The following is a 19172-nucleotide window of genomic DNA, read 5'->3' as shown; positions in this document are numbered from 1 at the left end:
ATTAGTGTTAATTAGTCACATGGCAAGCAGCCGCCATACGGGACAGCCTGGTAGAGCTCACTCGAAAGAGAACGAGATTCCATTTAGAAACCGATCCGGAAGGTGAGGGTCAAGGAGCAGGTCCCACGACAGGCCTGTCCAGGAGCCCCGAGGGCCGGAGCCTCAGCCCTGGGATTCCATATCTCAGAGGTTCTCAGGCCCAGCAGGGCTGGTAATTCCTCTTCCTTAAGCTGTTTACAGCAGCTGATAACGCTGCAGAAAACCAGGGCCAAACGCTGGGGTCCAGGGAAGCTGGCACAGCAGCTTGACGTTACAGCGGTTACGTGCAGACTCTGCATTCACACAACCACCGAGCACGGTCAGTCACCCGAAGTTTTGTTTGAACACCGGGATGCTTAGGGTACCCCGGGGGCTGCCTCCCAGCTGCTGTGTCCTGGTGCTGTGAATGCTGGGGTGCGTGCAGCTCTTTGAATTACGTTTTTTTTTTAATTTTATTTTTAAACTTTACAATATTGTATTAGTTTTGCCCAACATCGAAATGAATCCGCCACAGGTATACCCGTGCTCCCCATCCTGAACCCTCCTCCCTCCTCCCTCCCCATACCCTCCCTCTGGGCCGTCCGGACATATGCCCAGGGGTGCAGTTGCTGGATCAGAGGGCAAGTCTGTTTTCAGTTTTTCAAGGACCCTCCACACTGCTCTCCGCTCTCCACAGTGACTACACCATTTTACATCCCCACCAACAGTGTAGGTGGGCTCCCCTTTCCCCACACCCTCTCCAGCATTTGTCATTTGTAGGCATTTTAACAATGACTGTTGTAGCCGGCGGGAGGGTTGTACCTCATCGCAGCTAGGATTTGCATTTCTCTAGTAATTAGTGATGTTGAGCACCTCTTCATGTGCGTGTTGGCCATCTGTGTGTCTTCTCTGGAGAAGTATCTATTTGATAAGTCTTCTGTCCACCTTTGGACTGGGTTGTTTTTGTTATTGCATTGTACAAGCTGGCTGGGTAAGTGGCTCAGACAGTAAAGAATACACCTGCAATATAGGAGACCTGGGTTCGATCCCTTGATCAGGAAGATCCCCTGGAGAAGGAAATGGCTACCCACTCCAGTATTCCCGCCCGGAAAATCCCATGGACAGAGAAGCCTGGCAGCCTTTAGTCCGTGGGGTCGCAAAGAGCTGGACACGACTGAGCGGTTAACACTTTAACTTGTGTGAGCTATTTGTACATTTCGGAAAGCAAGCTTTTGTTGGCAGAATCATTTGCAAAGACTTTCTCCCAGACTGTAGGCTGTCTTTCCGTGTTGTTGATGTTTCCTTCGCTGTGCAAAAAGCGCGTAAGTTGGACTAGGTCCTATTTGTTTTGTTTTTGCTTTTACTTCTATTGCCTTAGGAGACTGAGCTAAGAAAGCACTGCTGCTTTTTATGTGATTGATGATTTTTATGTCAGAGATGCCTTGCCTGACAGCCCTCTTGTTAGGACAGGGTGCTCCCAGCGCCCAGCTGGTGTCTTGGTGCCCGTGTGCGTGTGTGTGGCTTGTACCAACTGGAGCGGGCTCGAGGGGGCACGGGATGCACACCAGGGCTGGTGGCTTCAGGCGGCCCGTTAAGAGTCATTTTGCCCTCCTTCCTCACGGCACAGGCTGTTACTTCTTGCCACTTCCCCACCAGGGCTGGACTTGGATGCATCTACTTCACCATCTTGTTCTTTGAGTGTCGTGTCCCCAGATGACACAGCTCGTGAGACCCCGACTAAGCTCGGTTCACAGTTCAGTCGAGCTCCAAGGTTTCTGCCTCGAGGGCAGCGGGGGTGCCGACATTCAGCAAGCAGGGGCCTTTTCTAAGATGAGGGCACACAGGGGAGGGGGGACAGTGTCCTGCCCTGGGGACGGGCAGGAAGGGAGTTTCCGTTACCTGCCCTGCGGAGGCCGCATCCGGATGCGGCCTCCGGGGTGGAAGTCTCAGCAGGAAGAACGCTTCCCAGGTGGGAGGACACACCCACCACCCCTGAGCCACAGCCAGGACTCAGCCTCCCCACCTGGCGCCCTGAGCACACGTGGGGCTGCACAGCAGGCATCAGGGAATGTCTGTAGAATCGTAAATGAGCCCTCCATCCCCCGTAACACAGGAACAGCCTACACCGAGGCCTGCTGAGCATGCCCTGTGGGGACAGGCCTGGGGTCATGCTGACAAGCGGGGCAGCTGCTCTGGGCTTCCCCCCGAAGGGGAGACAGGGAATCGGGGTGCCAGGCTGAGTGCCCTGGCGGCGAGGTGCCCCCTCAGGATGAGCTGGCTGGCCCCGGGTCCAGGCCACTGTGTCCAGAGGCCCAGGCCTGCAGGCAGAGGTCTGAAAGCAGCCCGGGGCCCCAGGCCCTCTGCCTCGAGGGGCTGTACTTCTGGCACCGCGCAGAGCCGCCCAGGGAGCGCTGGTCACCCGGCGTGACACTGCTCCCTCCTGGGCTGCCAGCTCCGACAGCGAGCCCGTGCGGGAGCCAGAGCAGAGGTCTGGGGGGTGAGGACACACCCTCACCTGGCCCCTGGCCACGTGGGGACCGAGCCCCGGGAGGGCCGGGCGATGCCCCAAGGTGGAGACGGCGCCTGTGCTGCTCCGTCCACCCCAACCCCCACACCGACAGGACTTCCTACGAGCTCAGGTCTCTGGCTGGCCGTTGGCACCAGTCTGTGGGCAGCAAAACCCAACAAGGCTTCCTTCTGACTTACTGCTCCTCACGGCACCTGTCAGGACCACGCTCCAGGAAGCCACCCCTAACCGCAGGCAGACCAGGCGAGCAGCAGCGCCCAGCGCCTCCCGTTCTGGCCCTGATCCCTCAGGGGACTTAGATGACTCCTCCCCAGGGAGTGGAGACGGGGCAGCCCTCTGCTCTGCTTTCAGCAGCACGTGGGCTTCAGATGTCTGTACCCTCAGGTCTTATGAAAACGTCCTCTTTCTCTTTCCCACAGAACAATGCAAATGGGTTTGCAAAGCCTCCTTTCCTCAGGTAAGTTAACTTCCTCCCTAAGGGCCTCTACTCCCAGCTCAGCCCAGGCGGCCTGGGCTCTCGACCTTAGTTCCCGACCAGGGACTGAATTTGGGCCCTTGGCAGTGACTGTGCTGAGTCCTAACCACCCAACCGCCAGGGAAGTGCCCACCTCTGACAGAGGGGTGCCCTCCTCTCTGTGGTCCTGCCTAGGGTGCAGGGGAGGGTGGTGGTGGGAGAGCCTTCCAGGACAGGCCCTCCCTTTGGATCAAGGCAGAAGCCAAGCCCATCCAGCGCCCGACCCACAGGCCTGAGGCCTCGCGATCAGTCCCCTCCAAGTCCAAAACAAAACAAATCAGTGCTTGTAACAGGTGGCATGGAGAGAACCATCCCAGAACGAACTGTATAATATTCAGAAAATGCCTGAAATTTTAAAGTGTGTGTTACAGAGCAAGGGTAGTCATTGGCTGTTTTCACATCAAATCCCTGTCTTGGAGTATTTCTGCCAGCATTTTTTTCTCCCCCGCAGTGGAGAGAACCCCTTTGCTACTGTGAAACTCCGCCCGACAGTGACGAATGACCGCTCAGCGCCAATCATCCGATGAGAAGGCCGCTCCAGCATCCTCCTGGTTCCCCGCTGGGCCCTCGCTGGGGAACGATAGGTTTGTGTGTGACAAGCGCCGTCCAGGTGTAAAACTTCACCAGAGGGCGTCTGATTTTGCGTGTATTCTACTTGAGCAAATCAGCACATTTTCTAAGTTAACATAGTTGGGTTTACACATTTCTTTAAGATAAATCATAGTTTAGTTACAACTCAATCATTTAAAAGTTTTTTCCTATTCTGTTCAAAAATAGTAAATTTGGTTCTAATCCTTACTGTATCACTTTTTAATATTCTGATTATTAATAGCCAGAGTAAGGGACAGTGGATGCTTTTGTGACTGGCTTTCTGCACCCAAATGCAAATGAGATCACAGTTTTATAAAGCATGTGTTCTTAAATAGCATTATGTTCAAAGAAAATACTATATAAATTTGCATCCTAGCATGCAAATAATCTTAAGCAATATAAATTATGAGGATATTGTACAACACTTAATTCTTTTAACTTAACTTTAAAATTTCTGTTTACTATAGCCCTAGCCAAGATGAAGCATCCCACAGGTTCTCACGATTTAGACAGCTCTAGAGCCCTGAGGATCCGCCTGGCCCTGTCACAGCTGGGGTCTTAGTACTTGAGTAGTTCTCAGAGGGACTGAGCTTGGTACTGTTACCTAACTAGAATGACCCACGGAAACCCGCCGGGCTGTGCCTCACAGGGGCCTGGTTCACAGGGTGGCACCTGCCTCGGGAGACTCCACGGGCGGGAACCAGATGCCTCTCGCTAAGCTAGTTGACCAAAATTACCTCCAGCACTGTTTACTCCGAAACCTCTCCGGGTGCAAGTCTCTCTCCTTTTCAGTGGGTACTGAGACGGCCAACAGCCCGAATAAAGCCGGCCGGGGGGAGCATTCCAGCCCAGGCCCACCCTGCGCGCGGGGGCCCTGCAGTCACGGCAGCGCTGGGTTGGCTCTGCTGTCAGGCCGGCGCCACCTGGAGGAGGGGACGAGGGGCAAACACACACCCAGGCTGGGCGCCGCGGGGTCTCGCTCCTGATGGCGGCTCTTGGTTCTGCCGTGATGTCGTTCCTCTCTAAGCGCGAGAACAACTGAGCGCAGGTAGACAGTGTGAGGCGTGGCGCTCCCGAGGCTGGTGCTGTCCTCGCGGCTGGTGGGCCACGCAGACGACCCCTCGGTGGCGGGGGTCTGGGGCTGCGTGAGGGCCCTCGGGGCAGCTGTCCAGCAGCAGCCACCGCGTCCGCCAGCCAAGATGCTTGGGTCCATCACGGGCCCGGCTCCTCTCCCTTCGTGGGGCCGTTTCCTTCCCACCGTGGAGGCAGGGAGGCATAGTGGGGAGGCTCTGGAGGCTCGTGAAGGGGCGGGGGTCCTGCACCCGCTTTGGCGGTCATGCACCTGTGAGGCTGCGGCACAGGGGGTCTCGGGACCTGGGGTCCCCAGGCCGCACACACCCCCCTGCTCACAGGACAGAGGCCAGGCGGTGGGTCCTGAGCATGGGCCGCGTGCTCTGCAAATGTCAAGGTATCAGGCTTCATTGCAAGAATAAAACTTGAAAACAAGCACTTTTTGAGCTGTGTAAGGGAAGGTCACCCGACCTGGACAGTGTTGGGGGGGTCAGGGCTGGGGAGGCTCTTTTGTGACAGTGTGCATACACTGAATAAGCAAAACCAGGTAAACAATGGTATGGATCTCATTTATTTAAAACAGTATTTCTCCCCTTTCTCAAATTGAAGACTGCGAAAAATAAAAGCAGTGCTTTATTGAGCATCGTCGCCTGGGAGCGGAGCTGCCCACGTCCTCACTCCGACTCCTCCCTGTGCCCCTCCTCGCCCGCCCAGTCCACCCGCCTCACTGTACAAAACAGTCCAGGAGCTTCATCAGATAAAGCTATTGTACACGACATTTACATTAGAAAAAGCGGGGTGTGGGAGAGCCGGGTGTGCTCTTCCCTTTAAGTGAAGTTGGCTCCACAGTTGGGGCATCTTCGCTTCCTCAAGGCGAAACAGCAGATGAACCCAAAGGGGAACAGGACGATGGCCAAGAAGATGCCCAGGAAGGTGAACGAGTCCTCCAGGACCCCGACCCTGCGGAGACAGGGGGCGCGCGGTCAGGGCGCCGCTGCAGAGGAGACGCAGGGGGCGCCGGCGGAGCGCTCGGCCATGTGTTCTCTCAGACGAGGAACGAGCACCAAGTGCTGGTTCCCATAAACACTTACATCCTAAGAACACGAAACCCAAGCCACTGTACAGTGTTTCTCCCACTGTTGGAAAGTTTTAGACTTATTTTTCCACTCCCTAGAGGGAAATTCCGCGACAGTGATAGTTTGGATTGTGTGTGGCTTTTACTGTGGGAGGAGGGGGCAGAAACCACTCAGGTTCACACCACGTCACTTACCTTGGGAGGTTTAATCTCAAAACCCCTCTTTGGAAAATTTGGAAAAAGTCACATTAACCCTCCATGTGCCCAATGTATGACCCCCAGGACCACGAGGGGCCAGCCCCCAACCACATCCCCAAGAGGTCACCACCCAGGGCCGGGGTCCTTCTCCAAGGCCCCCAAGGCGGGTGGAGCAGGAGCTGCCATGTGCCCTGACGGCTGCAGTGAGACGCCTGATGCCAGCCCCCATCCCCAGAACCGCTTCCCTCCCGCCCCGGAGCTGCGGGGGCAGCGCTGTGGGAGAACAGGGACCCACCCACCCCACGCCCTCCCCATCCTCCTGAAGCCCCAGCGCCCACAAACGCCGGCAGGAACTGCCTCAAGGAAACACGCACACTCTCCCTCCAGCGCCCCAGGACGCTGCAGAAAGTCAAAGGGGGTTCTCGGGAAACCTCCGGCTGTCTGCCCTCCCCTGGAGACCTGCGCTGAGTTCAGGAAAGGTCCAAGCAGCTGGGCAGTAGCCAGGCCCACTCCAAGGGGAAGCACAGGGCTGGCACCACACCTCTGAGCCCCTGCCCGCCCAGGCTGCACCTGCCTGGCTCCAGGGCCCGCAGCCCAGGAGGCAGGAGCCCCCGCTGAGAAAGCACCAGAGCCACGCTTGGGGGGCTGGGGGATGCCACCGCCAGGGCCCCACGCAGGCGGGGATGCCCCTCAGGCCACTGGAGCATGGCTGGGGGGCCAGGGCCCCTTGGGGCACCTATCCCACCTTCTCTACCTGCGGCTGAACCCAAGTCAGTGGTTTGTCTGCTTGGTCAGAACATCCAAGGGGGAAATGGGGGACAAGGGCCCAGGCCTCCTGCTGGGTCAGCTGCACCAGTTGAGACCTTTCAGGAGAGGCCTGCCCCAGGGTCACTGGGTGCCTCGTGCCCCTCCAGGAACAGGGGGACCCAACGACAGACACTCCCCGAGCACCCACCCAAGCTGGACGCCCTGTCATCTCACTTAAGGCCCAAACTGCTAAGAGGCAGAGCCTAGAACCCTGTGCGTCCCCTCGGGGGCTCCAGGACATGAGGGGCACGCCAGGCTGGAGAAACCTGGAGGCGTCCACCTCCCCCCAGGGCATGGGCAGGGCCGGCCCAGCCGCCCTGTCTGTCCACACAGACAGCCCCTCTGGGACGTCTCCTGGCCTCTGGGGTCAAGGGTCAAACAGCAGCCCCACCCGACACCCAGACCCGGTCTACACGGCACAGGGGGCAGGCTCTCATCGGGCCCCTCTGCGGCCTGAGGGCACAGACGTGGGGGCCCCGACCGCCCGCCCCGCGCCCCGCACGCCTCAGCCCGCAGACCTGCGGCGCGTTCTGTGCAGATCCTTCCCTCCAGCCGGAGCAGAGGGCAGCCCTTCCCACGCCCTTGGTGGGAGTCCGGGTTTGACGGACGACTCCCCTTCACCTCTCCCCCAGGGGGGGCCAGGCCACCCCCAAGTCTCTGGGGAGGTGCCGGGTCGCTCCCCTTGGGCAGGGAGGGAGGCTCTGCTCACACCCTGCTGCCCCAGGGACCAGGAGCCCACGAGCTTCACCTGCACCCTGAGCCCACACCTGAGCTACAGCCTCAAAACACCGAAGGCTCTGAACGCGGGACTTTTTAACAAAGCTGGTAACACACTCAGCTCACAGCCACTGTGACCTCAACTACCATGCAGCCGTTTACAGTCTCAACGTGTCTGCTTCACGCGAACGTATCCTGCTGCAGAAACGTTCGCTGCTGACAACGGGTGCTGCCTGCCTGGACCGCAAAAGCAGAGTGGATGTGATTTACTTTTTTTAAACTGAGAAACTCAGCCTGGTCTCTAGGCCAATCCTGACACAGCAACAAGCCCCAGAGTACAGACCACCCAGTCCCTGTGGGCCCCCCCACCCATCCTGCCAGCCCCTCCTGAGCAATCTGGTGTCTCCTCCTCCAAGCCCCTCAGAAGCCCCGATCAGCTCAGCTCTTTACCAATAGCTTCTGAATCCAGACTAAGCAAAGCCCTGTCCGTGTTCCTCCGCAACAGAGGTGAAAAAGATATGGAAGCTGGAAAAATCAGGTAACTGAACACACACATCTCGCTGCCTCTGACCTCATAGAGAAGCTGGGCGCTCGGCCAGGTGGGGCTTCCTCCCCAGGAAGCTGGACCAAAACCTGGTGGGGCCACGAACAGCCCAGACCCAGCCAGGGGCCCTGCTCTCTGAGCCCCCCGCCCTCCGAACCCCAGTGGCGGCAGCAGCACCAGCCAGCCTCCTGGGCAGAGGCCAGAGGACTCCGCCTCCTCCAGGAGCCATGAGCCTGGAGCCAGGTGGGGACAGGGCAGGGCACCCAAAGCACTGGGCAGCCCCCTTCAGAGACCAGGTCACGTCTCGTCCCCTCAGGACACATGTGCCCCACCCGGGGTCCCAGGGCCCGACTCCAAGCAGGCCTTCCCCGGGGCAGGTCTCAAGAGCTCCGGGGAGGCGGGTAACAGGGGGACCCGCCAGCTCTGCGCACCCCGCCCACTGCGGACCATCAGGCCGGGGATGCCCCTGGGCAGGGGAGGCTGGGGCGCTGGCCTCCTCGCTGCCCTGACCTGCGGGCAGCATCTGCCCCCCCGCGGCTGTCCCCTGCATGCCCGTCTCAGCTTCCAAGACCCCGGCCACCCTGGAGCCCCCTCACCGCCCGGTCACCCCAGGACCAACACCGAGCGGTGCCCAGCAGGACCCTAGGCCTGGACTCACCTCTGGCTTCCACACCGGGCCAGGGGCCCTGTGCACAGGCCCGCCCCCCGCAGCCCTGCCACCGGGTCCCGCATCCCGGGACAGGCCCCGCGCCAGGGGAGGACCACCTCAGAGCCGGGGCCGGGGCCGAGGCCAAGGCCTGGGCCAGGCGGTGCACGGCCCACGGGGGCCGAGGGCGGCCAGGGGCGGTGTGCGCACACTCGTCTGCTGCTGCTAATGAAAGGCGACGGGGTCGGGCTGCCCACACGGCTCCGACGGCGGCCGAGGAACAAGTGGCAGGGGCCTCGCTCAGGGAATCACGGGCGTGTGACTCCTGCAGATGCCCACCAGGCTCCCAGGGCAGAATGGCCAGGTGGGGGGGCTGGGAAGGAAGGAACACGGTCACAGGACAAGCTGCCTGTCTCCCAACCCACCGCCGCCAGACGGGCCAGCCAGTCCCCGGGGGACCCTCCCCAGCCTCCTCGAGGTGCCGACTCCCCAGACCCACAGAGGCTCCTTGGACACACCTGGCCCCTGGCCTGTGGCAGCAGGGGGCCCTGCAGCGGGGCAGCACCCTTGCGGAGTAGCCCGTCTGCTGCCCTCTGTTCTCTGACAACATCAGGGCCGCGGAGGACGCGCCTCAGAGGCAGCAAGGGGGTCAGGCCCGACCGAGGCCCTAAAACTTGTCCTCAGTACGTGCGCTCCCCTCTTGCTGCGCCCACTGTCCTGAGGCCGGGAGGACTGCGACCCCAACCCAACGAAGGAAGCCTGTTCTGGATGCAGGGCCCCCCCACCCCAGCCTTCGTCAGCCCCAAGCCCAAGCCCTTCCCCAGAAGAGCAGAGGGACAGGGCTGAGAGCAGGAACCAGGGTCCCACCCCATGGGAATCTCCCGTCCTGAGGAGCCCGGGGATCTCAGCCCCCAGAACCTGTTGCTGGTCTCCCCTCCTCCATCCAAGGCCCAGGGCCAGCCAGACCCTGGAGCATCCACCAGCGTCCCCCTACCCAGATGGGGCACCGGGCCCGCCAGCAGCTGGCACGGCCAGGACGGGAGCCTGGCTCCCAGAAGGCTGGGCCCCGCTCTGAGACGCTGAAACCCTAGGTGGAGGGCTCCGCTCCAGGGGCCTTCCTCAGACTCCTCGGCTGCCAGCCTGACGCCCTCCTTCGACTAGGAGATGGCTTGAGGCTGCTCATGCCCAAAACAAGCCCCTGGAGTCAACCAGCTGTGCCGCACACACAAGCCTGAGCACCCAGGACCCATCTGGAAGCCAAGCACACTGGTTCCCTCTCCCCACCCCGCTGTGCCACTTCCCCCGATGGCTCTCTTGGCCACGACCAGCCTTGACCCATGCCCTGCCCGGCAGCTCGTGACCAGCCTCCCGGGCCACGCCTCCCCACTCCAAGCCCATCCACGTGCCTCCAACCGATCGGCTCTGCCACCCACAGGTGCCTGGGGCAGGGAGCGGCTCTGGAGGTGGCCAGTTGTCTCCCTTCCCTCTTCACGTTCTCCAAAGGCCAGACTGTCGCCAGCCGTGTCAGAAGACACACCTGCTTCAGGTCCGCCACTCAGGGTGCCCCGGCCACCGCAACCCAGAGGGCTCTCCCCTGCCCGCCGGCCCCTCAGCAAGCGCGTGGCTGCCTCTGGGGGTCCAGTTCTGCCCCAACTCCTAGGCGTCCTCCTTCCCCAGCCCTCCAGGCCTCCCCAGACGGCTGATGCCCAAAACTCAAAACTGTTAACTTCCCTTGGACGCTGCTTGGGGCCTTCCTGATACACTTTTGAAACTAAGGAAACCAGAGTTTCTCAATTCCATCTCACCAACTCTGACTTCCGCACCCACACCCCCACCCCTACAGGCTGCCCCCTGGCAGATGGAAAACCCGGTTCTGGCTAAATCTGCCCTGACTTTTGGAACCGTCCATGCACTAGAATCCACCAAGGACAAGAAATTTGAACCCTCAGGACAGCATCTAGTAGCTATGTCTTAGGCCCTATAAAACCAGAAGATTCTGGCGGCTGGACTTTTAAGGACATAAAATACCGCTCCCACCCAAACAAAGAACCTCAGTGTCCCTGTCCTTGCACAGCTGCCGGCCAGATGTGGATGGAGCAGCCCTTACCCGTCACCCCCAACCCTTCAGCTCCTCCAAGACACTGGTCACCTGAGTCTGGACTCTCCTGCCCAGCTCTCCAAACGGACCCTTCCCAGGGAAAAGGGAACCTCTGGCCACCTTCGAGAAGCAACCACAGAGCCACCTTGCAGGTTCCAGAACCAGGGATAGCAGGCAGTCCGTCCAACTGCTGCCATTTCTGAATCCCATCCCCATGGGGCTCAATGGCCCCAAAAGCACAGCAACGGGAGGAGAGGGACGGACACCCAGTCCCCTCTGCCACACGAACCCTGGACGGACCCAAGGACCACGTCTCCCCCAGATCCTGCCTTTATGAGGCTGTGAGCGTGTCCTTAGTGACTTCTGGAGCCCCCAGGCCTGGGACATACCTGCAGACTGGGCAGCCTCCGACCACAACGATGGAATTGGCAGGGTACCGGGTGACATTCCGACTGTGGATGTTGTAGACCCTGGGGTGGTGGGTGGGTATCCCTGTGGGCAGGAAGACACATCAGAAGAGGGCAGGGAGGAAAGGGGGTCTGAGGTCCACTTCTCCTGCCCTCCCCCCTCCCCACCAAATGCTCGCATCCTTTTCAAAATTAGAACGACAGCTGCGTCCACTAAATGCCCACTATAAGCTTTAATTAAACGTTAACTTGTGGACAGCGCCTCCTTAATAAACTTAAAACTGCAAAGAGATGGACGTGCTTCCAAGGAAGAGCGAACAGGGCGCGAGCGACCCGCAGATGGGCTCAGGGCAGTCGGGCGGTGCCCAAATTCGGGGGCCCGACCTCCAGTTCCCAGAACGGCGTCGTCCCCGACCCCCTGCACGGTCCGGACCCCGGGGTCTCCCCTCGACCGCGCCCCCCGCCGCCGCCACGTCCGGAGAAAAGTTGGTTTCGGGGTTAAAGGTCGCGGTGGAACTCCGCCCGAAGTTCGCTCCCAGGCCCCCGGCCCGCGCCCCGGGCCCGGCCCCGGCCCACCTGTGACGAGGTAGGGGTAGGGCGGCGGCGGGGCGGCGGCGATGGCGCCGTAGCCGTGCGGGGCGCACGCGAACTCGCCCTGGCCGGCCTCCAGGTTGTAGGCGGGCGGCCGCTCCTGCAGCAGGGGCTTGTGGTCCATGGCGGGCGGCGCCCCCCGCGCCCGGCTCGGCTCCCGCTCGGACTCGCCCCGGACTGCGGCTCGCTCGGACGCGCGGACGCCCGGCGGAGGGACCCGCAGCTCGCGGGCGGCGGCGGAGGCAGCGGCGGCGGCGGCGGCGGCGGCGGCGGCAGCGGGGCTGGGCCCCTGGAGGCGGGCGCCGCGGGCTTCCCCCCGCGCCTCCCCCGCCGGTCACAAGACCCGGGTCACGTGGCGCGGCTCCCGCGGGGGCGGGGGGAGGCGCGGGGGGCGGGGCCGGCGGCGCTTAAAGGGGCCGCGCCCTCCCTCGGCCGCCCCGCGGGCCGCTAGTCGACGGAGACCCAGCGCACCTCCCCGCTGGGCGTCCCGCGGGGGCGGGAAGTAGGGGGAGACGCAGGGGGCGGGGCCGGCGGCGCTTAAAGGGGCCGCTCCCTCTTCGGCCGCCTTGTCGATGAAGACCCGGCGCGCCTCCCCAACCGGGGGCCCCAACTCCACCTCCGCGGCCTCGGGCCTCACACCCCGAGGAGATCCCCCCAGACACACGAACACGCAAGACTTCCAGAGGCACCGCGCCAGCGCCGTCACCTCATGGCCTGTTGGCCGCGTTCTCCCAGCGCCAGGTCCTGATCTCGGAGGACGGAGACCCCAGGCCCGCCAGGCGTCCGGGGGCCCGAACCCACCCGTCCCGGAGGAGGGCCGGGGCCCATGGGCAGGGGCGGCCCGGAGGACGGGCCCGGCGGCTCGGGTCCCCGGGCCGCCCCCTGGTCGTCTTCGCCAGGGGCGGAGAACCGGGGACTCAGCCTCCAGAGCGACCCGGGTCGGGGTCGGGCAGCACCCAGGGTCAGTGGAAGCTGCGGCAAGCCGGGCCTGCTCGCGCCCAGCTGGCGTTCAGTGCCTCGGTTTTATTTTGATAAATCGGTCATGTATGGGGTTGTGGCCTCTGATTACAAATACTGCATTGTTGGGGACGGCGGGCGCGGCCCCCTGCTCTTCCTGGGTTCACAGTCTTCCCAGCAACTCGGGAAGTACTGACCCCCGGTCCACAGTCCGGAGACAGCTCAGAAAGGAGGGACCTAATCGGGACCTCCAAGGCCTCTGGGCCGCACGCCCTCACGGAAGCCCTGGGCCTGTCGCACCCAGCGCTTAATAGTTTGGTAATAAACTTGAACCTGACAGACGTGCATGCTGGGGCCACACCATGGCTCCCCCTGCACCCATTCCCCGCCTTCTGCAGCATTTGGGGTTTCCCAGCCTTCTCACCTGACCAGCACCTTGATCTAGCTCAGGGACAGCTCTCAGACCCCACCTCATTTTTAACTTTTCATAAGACAGCATCGTGATTCTTTATCAGGAGTGTAGCTCCTGGGACCCCATCCACACCTGTCATCCCAGTACTGCTCAACTGCAGGCCTCCCCACAAGCCTGTGGGGAGGGACAAGGGGCAGCCAGATGGGGGTGGGGAGGGCTCCCAGTCCAGAATGGAGGCTGGACTCGAGTGGCCAGCGACTTCCGGCCAGAGAGGTCTAGGGAGGCCATGCCTTCCCAGAAGTCTGAGCTATAACCAACCACAGTGACAGCAGTGAAACCAAGAGCCCCCCCACCCCCCCGCCGCGCCCCAGGGAAAACAGGGTCAACCCAAAGCCTCACCAAGGAGAAAAAGTAGGCTCTGGGCAGGCCCCCTAATACTGGTCAGCTGTGGACACAAGGTGGGGGGCATCCTTCCCCCGTCCCCCCCTCCCCTAAGCCTTTCCTATCCAACTCCAGTTAAGTTGGCAGATGTTCCCTCAATTTCAGGGTTAATTTTCCCTTTCTCCAGTGTCTTTGTTTACAGATCAAACTCCACAGAACCATAACCTTTGGCTCCCTTCTCTTCCTATAACAGATTTCTACCCCCAGCGGTGCCTCCACTGGAGCTTGGAAACCCATATCTGTGAATGAGAGGACGTGGGGTTTCCCAACAAGCAGGCCCCTCCCCATCACTGAGCCAGGTGATGGGAACCTGCTCTCCCAGCTCCGCCTCCCCACCCGAGCACAGATTGCAAGGGACAAAGATAACTGGTCAGGGACGCAGAAGAGAAGCAGCCAGACAGTAAAAACTCACAAAGGCAGTGCAGCGAGGCTTGAGCGGTCATTTAGAGGTGCCCATGGGCCCTGGCTGCCTCACCTGGAAGGAAGGCCTGGGGACAAGCATGCCTGGAAGAGTGAACTGCGGTCCAGAGAGCAGCAGCCACTACCTGCTGAGACACCAAGTCACCTGCCATGGCCGGAGCCCCGGGGGGAGGCCGAATTGCTGGGAGCAGAACAGGGCAGTAGGAGCATCAGATTTACTACTAGGAAAATGACTGGCAGCAGCGTGGAGTGAAAGGAGGCTGGGGAATCAATGGGGAAGGGACAGCTGGGGAGACAGGAGAGTCAAGGTGTGAGGGAGGTGGAGAGCCTGTTAAGACCCGGCAACTTCCAGAGTGGATATGGGAGACTCCAGATGCTCAGGTTTCTGGCTCAGGTGATGGTGGTGGCTGTGGATTGAGAGGAGCCAGCAGAGAAGACACTGCACTCCCAATGCAGGGGGCCTGGGTTCGATCCCCAGTCAGGGAACTAGATCCCACATGCTGCAACTAAGACCTGGCACAGCCAAATAAATGATTTTTTTCTTAAGGTATCAAGAAAAAAAGGGGGGGAGCCCCAGGGTGGACAGGTAAGGAGGCAAAGGAGCCCAGCAACACTTGAAACTTACATACCATGGAGAGAGACTGAGCAAAGGAAAGCATGCGCATCTGAGAGGCGCTGCCCTTCGAATACAGACCTGAGACCATCTCAGTGACCGCTCACCCCCAAGTGTTCTGGAGCAGACACTCTGCCCCAGGAGGCAACACCACCAGTGACTGCCCAGCTCATGGAGCTGATGCTTTAATGGGCCGGGGCTGCAAAGCGGTAGGTGCTGGGGGTTGGGTGAGCAGGATGGGCCGTGTTACACTGGTATTCAAAGCAGGCCGGGCCGGAAGGTGCGCAGGTATAGAAGGAGGTGGGAGAGTCTACCCACAGGAGGCCAAAAGGACCAGCTCTTGTGTGTTGCGAGTTTGCAGGTGTTTGAATGGAAGGGGAAGTAACAGCAGGTTTGTAAGTTGGTGGGAACAATCAGATGCTGAGGGGGAGTGGGAGGAGGGGCTGGGGGAGGAGGAGAAAGGGGATGGGGTCCCTGGCGGGATCCTGGAGACGTGGGTGCCTGTGCAGGTGGCGCATGGGTGGAGGGGACGCTTTCTTCCAATGGCCTCTGTGTGAAACAGGAAGCAAGACCCGCTTCTGGGAGTAACCTCACCTCCAAGCCACCTCCTACCTCAGCTCATCCCGGGGCCATCCCAAGAAGTCCCCCAACCACTTAACGAGGAAACCTGGGCAGAGAGGTGGCAGGGCCTTTCCACGGTCCCCGAGCCACGGAAGGTGGGTCTCTGCATCCCAGATCCAGCACTCCTGACCCGAATGAACCGGGCCTCCATGCCAGGTGCGCCAGAGAAGCCAGCCACTGGATGCTCATTTTAACAGAAACATGTTCTTCAAGAAGACTTGGCAACATACCTCCTCAGGCTTCCCAGATGGCACAGCAGTAAAGAATCTGCGTGCCAGTGCAGGAGATGCAGGTTCGATCCCTGTTCCCAAAAGATCCCACGTGCCGAGAAGCAACTAAGCCCATGTGCCACAACTACTGAGCTTGTGCTCTGGAGTCCAGAATCCGTGACTGTGCAAGCCTGCAGGCCCTAGAGCCCGTGCTTCCGCAGCAGGAGAACCACGGCAGTGAGCAGCCCGTGTGCTGCCAGGGGCCACAGCTAGAGAGAAGCCCGCGCCACAGCGAAGACCCAGCAAAGTCAAACATTTTTAAAAATAGAAAAAAAAAAAAAAAATACCTTCCTCCTGTGCATATTTTTCAGATTGCTGAAATTTTGCTCCTAATCCACTTTTACATCATGAGTACATTAACCAAAAAAATATATATCTTAGCATTGCCAGTTCCACAGAAGTGAGAATATGGTTTTAACTGGTATGTGTGCATGTTTTTGCTGCGAGCCCTCAGCAGGGCACGTGGTTGGGTCCACGTGGTCAGGTAGTGGACGCGCTATCCCCTGGCTCAGGAGGAGGGTTTTGGCGGAGCGGGCAGAGAAGCTGCCACTGTCCTCCCTGCAGACCTTGACAGTCGCCAAGAACTGTCCTCAGCTGTAGTCAGAGAAAACCAAAACCAGGATGGTGCCCTTTCTGGCAGGCTTTGAGAAGTGCTAACAGCCCATCACATGGGCTGCTCACACATTCAAGAAGTTACAGTCTCACATGGTTGGGATTGTGGCAAAAAAAAAAAAAAAAAAGGAGGAGGAAGCAAATATCATTTCAAAATCCAAGACTGTAACTGATTACAGACTGCCTGCCTCAGAGAAAGCCCTTACCAAATATTTGCTAAATGTTTCTCTTAGATAAACATCGAGTTTTCGGTTTGATGGTAAGCCTGTGGCAAGCCTTATGGTTCTACTAGACAAATCTTTCTAAATGTTTTATAAATTAAGCACAGATGCTTTTTATACCACACAGGCGACAATTTTATGCAAGTAACGTGGTGAGTCTTACTGAAAGTGAAGGCAAGACCTCGTCCAGTGCACTTTGCAGATACTGCATTTTTTTTTTTTTTTAATTAAAGAAAGTGAAGCCCATGGCAAGTCTGTCAGAGCCAGTTTTACAGCAGCACATGCTCACCTCGTGTCGGTGTCACATTTTGGTAACAGTCCCAATATTTCAAGTTGGTTCATTATTATTACATTTGTGATGGTGATCTGTGATCAATGATCTTTGATGTCACAGCTGTGACTCACTAAAGGCTCAGGTGTTGGTTAGTATTTTTTAATAAAGTATCTTTAAGGTATGGGGATGGGGAAGGAGGTTCAAAAGGGAGGGGATACATGTATACCTATGGCTGATTCATGTTGAGGTTTGACAGAAAACAACAAAATTCTGTCAAGCATTATCCTTCAATAGAAAAATTAAGGTATGTATGTTTTTTAGACATAATGCTATTAGACCACAGGGTGTTGTAAGCATAACTTTTATATGCACTGCGGAAAGAAAAAAAAATTGTGACTCACTTTATTGCGGTGAACCAAAACCCAAAATACCTCTGGGGTCTGCCTGGATGTATTACTGTATTTAAATCCATACTGGGACTTCCGTGGTGGTTCAGTGGTTAAGAATCCGCCTGCCAATGCGGGAAACATGGGTTCGATCCCTCGTCCAGGGACGAAGACCCCGTGTGCCATGGGGCGACTAAGCCTTGGAACCACAACTACTGAGCCTGTGCGCTGTAGAGCCCGCGTTCCCCGAGAAGAGAAGCCACCGCAGTGCAAGCCCGCACACCGCAACGGGAGGAGCCCCCATTCGCCTCAACTAGAGAAAGCCCACTTGCAGCAACGAAGACCCACTGCAGCCAAAACTACATCACTTAAAATAAGATCTAAAAGTAAAACACCTTCACACCCTTCGTTCTCTCAGAGGTGGGCCTCTCTGCATAATCCTGCCCGGAGGAACGCATTCAGTCTTGCAGTGGATCACAGAAATCATCTCTTGAAGTCAGAATTTCCTAGTAATTCTCACAGGAACAGAGCTAGTTGTGGATGGCAAGTTTCTAGCTAAGTAAGTTGCCAAGCAGCTGTACTCAACACCTCTGAGCAGCCCTACAGTACCAAAAGATGTCACTGGCGTGTCTAGACCAAGCACGGGCTAAAACACGAGGTCCGCACGTTTGTGGCGACCACACGCAAGGCGAACCGAATGCCTCTCGTCACTACTGCGTTCAGAGGAGCAGAGCAGGGTGCTTCTGCGGGAGGAAGCGAGCTCCGGTCCCCGCTCTGCCTGTCCCACATGCTCCCCGTGTGACTTGACAAGTCGCCTCGCCTCTGGAAGCCCGGCTTCCTTACACAGAGACACTGCACATCCCTCAGGATTATAACAGTGTCCCCCTCCTGGGGGCAGGTTCACCTCACCTTCCACGGCAGAATCGCCGTTTCAAGGGCGTAGTCCGTGTGTCCCACTCGGAGAGCGGGTGGACACCGCAGGGGCCCCCACTTCGTATCAGGGTTGTGATGCTTGGGCACCACCCCAACCTGGGGAGACGGTTCATCTCCCCACTGAGTCGGGTCCACTGAGCCCCTGGTATCTTATTTCTGCACCCCAGTGCCTGGAACCTGCCGGATGTTCCATGAACATGTAATGGAGCTCAAGGTCGCCTGCCTGGGAGGGGTCACACCTAGGTCCCTCTGCTCCAGAGACCATGAGGTTGTGCCCCTTGGGCTAGAAATAGGTCTGGATCATTCCCGAAGGCCACTCCCAGTTTTACAAAAGCAAAGGACCCAGGGACTTCCCTGGTGGTCCAGTGGTTAAGACTCGACCTTCTAATGCAAGGGAGGCAGGTTTGGTCCCTGATCCAGAGCTGAGATCCCACATGCCTCGTGGCCAAAAATACAAAACACGAAAACAGAAGCAGTGTTGTAGCAGACTCAATAAAGATGTAAAAATGGTCCACGTTGAAAAAGTCTTAAAAAGCCAGTGTCCAGATAGTAGGGAGATGCTTGTTAAGACGACACCTGCTCTTTGGGACCCGCTCTATTTTCTGTGATGACAGAATTTCCACCCTCTGCCAGATGTTAGTGAAAGGTACTCAGACTGACAGAAGGGATTTCTCTCTGAAATCTGCCGCCGCACGGACTTGTGACACTTTACCAAAGCAGTGAATTTGGTGACACCTGGGCACCTCTCTGGCTGGGGGCAAGTGAATGACCACTCTCACGCCAAGAGGAAAGGGCACAGCCTGGGGTCAGGAGGGGCCCTCTGTGGGCCACCCCCCAGCACGTGCTCGCTCAGGGCCCTGCAGGGTGCGGGAGGGCCTCGATCTGCACTCTTGGTCATTATTTTGTCAGCGAGCCCTACAGCTCGTTTTTCCTGCAACCGCAGAGAGAAGCAGAAGAAGCCACACAGCCCTGGCTTTGAAAACGGGGGGGCCTGGAGGACTGAGGAGGGCAGGGGTCCTCAGGAAGGAGAGGGGACCCTCTCCCCCACCCCCTCCATCCCCGCTCCTACCTGCCGCCTGCACGGTGGACATGGCTGGCTTCAGCAAGGGGCCCCTGGGCGGGAGGAGGGAGCCCGCGGATGGGGCCAGGAAGAGCGCCCTTACGCTCCAGTAGAAGAGAGCAGGAGGCTGGGGGCGACATGAATGAGGG

At 58.9% G+C, this 19172-nt stretch overlaps 2 protein-coding genes and 1 long non-coding RNA gene across 5 annotated transcripts in view; 2 read left to right on the top strand and 1 right to left on the bottom strand.

Annotated features, from left to right (window-relative positions):
* BAIAP2L1 (BAI1 associated protein 2 like 1) overlaps nt 1–5276 on the top strand; it is an 80453-nt gene extending 75177 nt beyond the window's left edge. Inside the window, exons 12-13 of one of the 2 annotated variants that reach the window (XM_027528317.1) lie at nt 2965–3002; nt 3511–5276. In XM_027528317.1, coding sequence (XP_027384118.1) covers nt 2965–3002; nt 3511–3586 — 114 coding nt within the window. In that variant the 3' untranslated portion in view covers nt 3587–5276. The remainder of the gene's footprint in view (nt 1–2964; nt 3003–3510) is intronic. The other variant, XM_027528316.1, reaches the window with a different exon arrangement.
* On the bottom strand, nt 5270–12113 carry BRI3 (brain protein I3). 2 transcript variants are annotated; one of them, XR_003508781.1, is made up of 4 exons: nt 11790–12101; nt 11196–11298; nt 8721–9081; nt 5270–5681 (listed from the first exon to the last, which is right to left on the bottom strand). XR_003508781.1 is itself a non-coding variant. In XM_027528319.1 (3 exons), exons 1-3 carry the CDS (start codon nt 11926–11928, stop codon nt 5549–5551), a joined length of 375 nt encoding a protein of 124 aa, XP_027384120.1. In that variant the 5' UTR covers nt 11929–12113; the 3' UTR covers nt 5270–5548. The 2 variants fall into 2 exon arrangements, 1 of the variants encoding a protein (XP_027384120.1); XM_027528319.1 differs by lacking the exon at nt 8721–9081 and having other exon boundaries at nt 11790–12113.
* Nucleotides 12114–12209: 96 nt separating this feature from the next.
* On the top strand, nt 12210–18473 carry LOC113884021. Its single transcript, XR_003508782.1, has 2 exons — nt 12210–12765; nt 13808–18473. It is a non-coding gene; the product is annotated as an uncharacterized LOC113884021 (long non-coding RNA).
* The last annotated feature ends 699 nt before the right edge of the window (nt 18474–19172 follow it).

This window comes from Bos indicus x Bos taurus, chromosome 25, assembly GCF_003369695.1.
Source record: "Bos indicus x Bos taurus breed Angus x Brahman F1 hybrid chromosome 25, Bos_hybrid_MaternalHap_v2.0, whole genome shotgun sequence".
In the NCBI taxonomy this organism is placed as follows: domain Eukaryota; kingdom Metazoa; phylum Chordata; class Mammalia; order Artiodactyla; family Bovidae; genus Bos; species Bos indicus x Bos taurus.
This window is presented reverse-complemented; position numbering and strand designations above follow the sequence as displayed.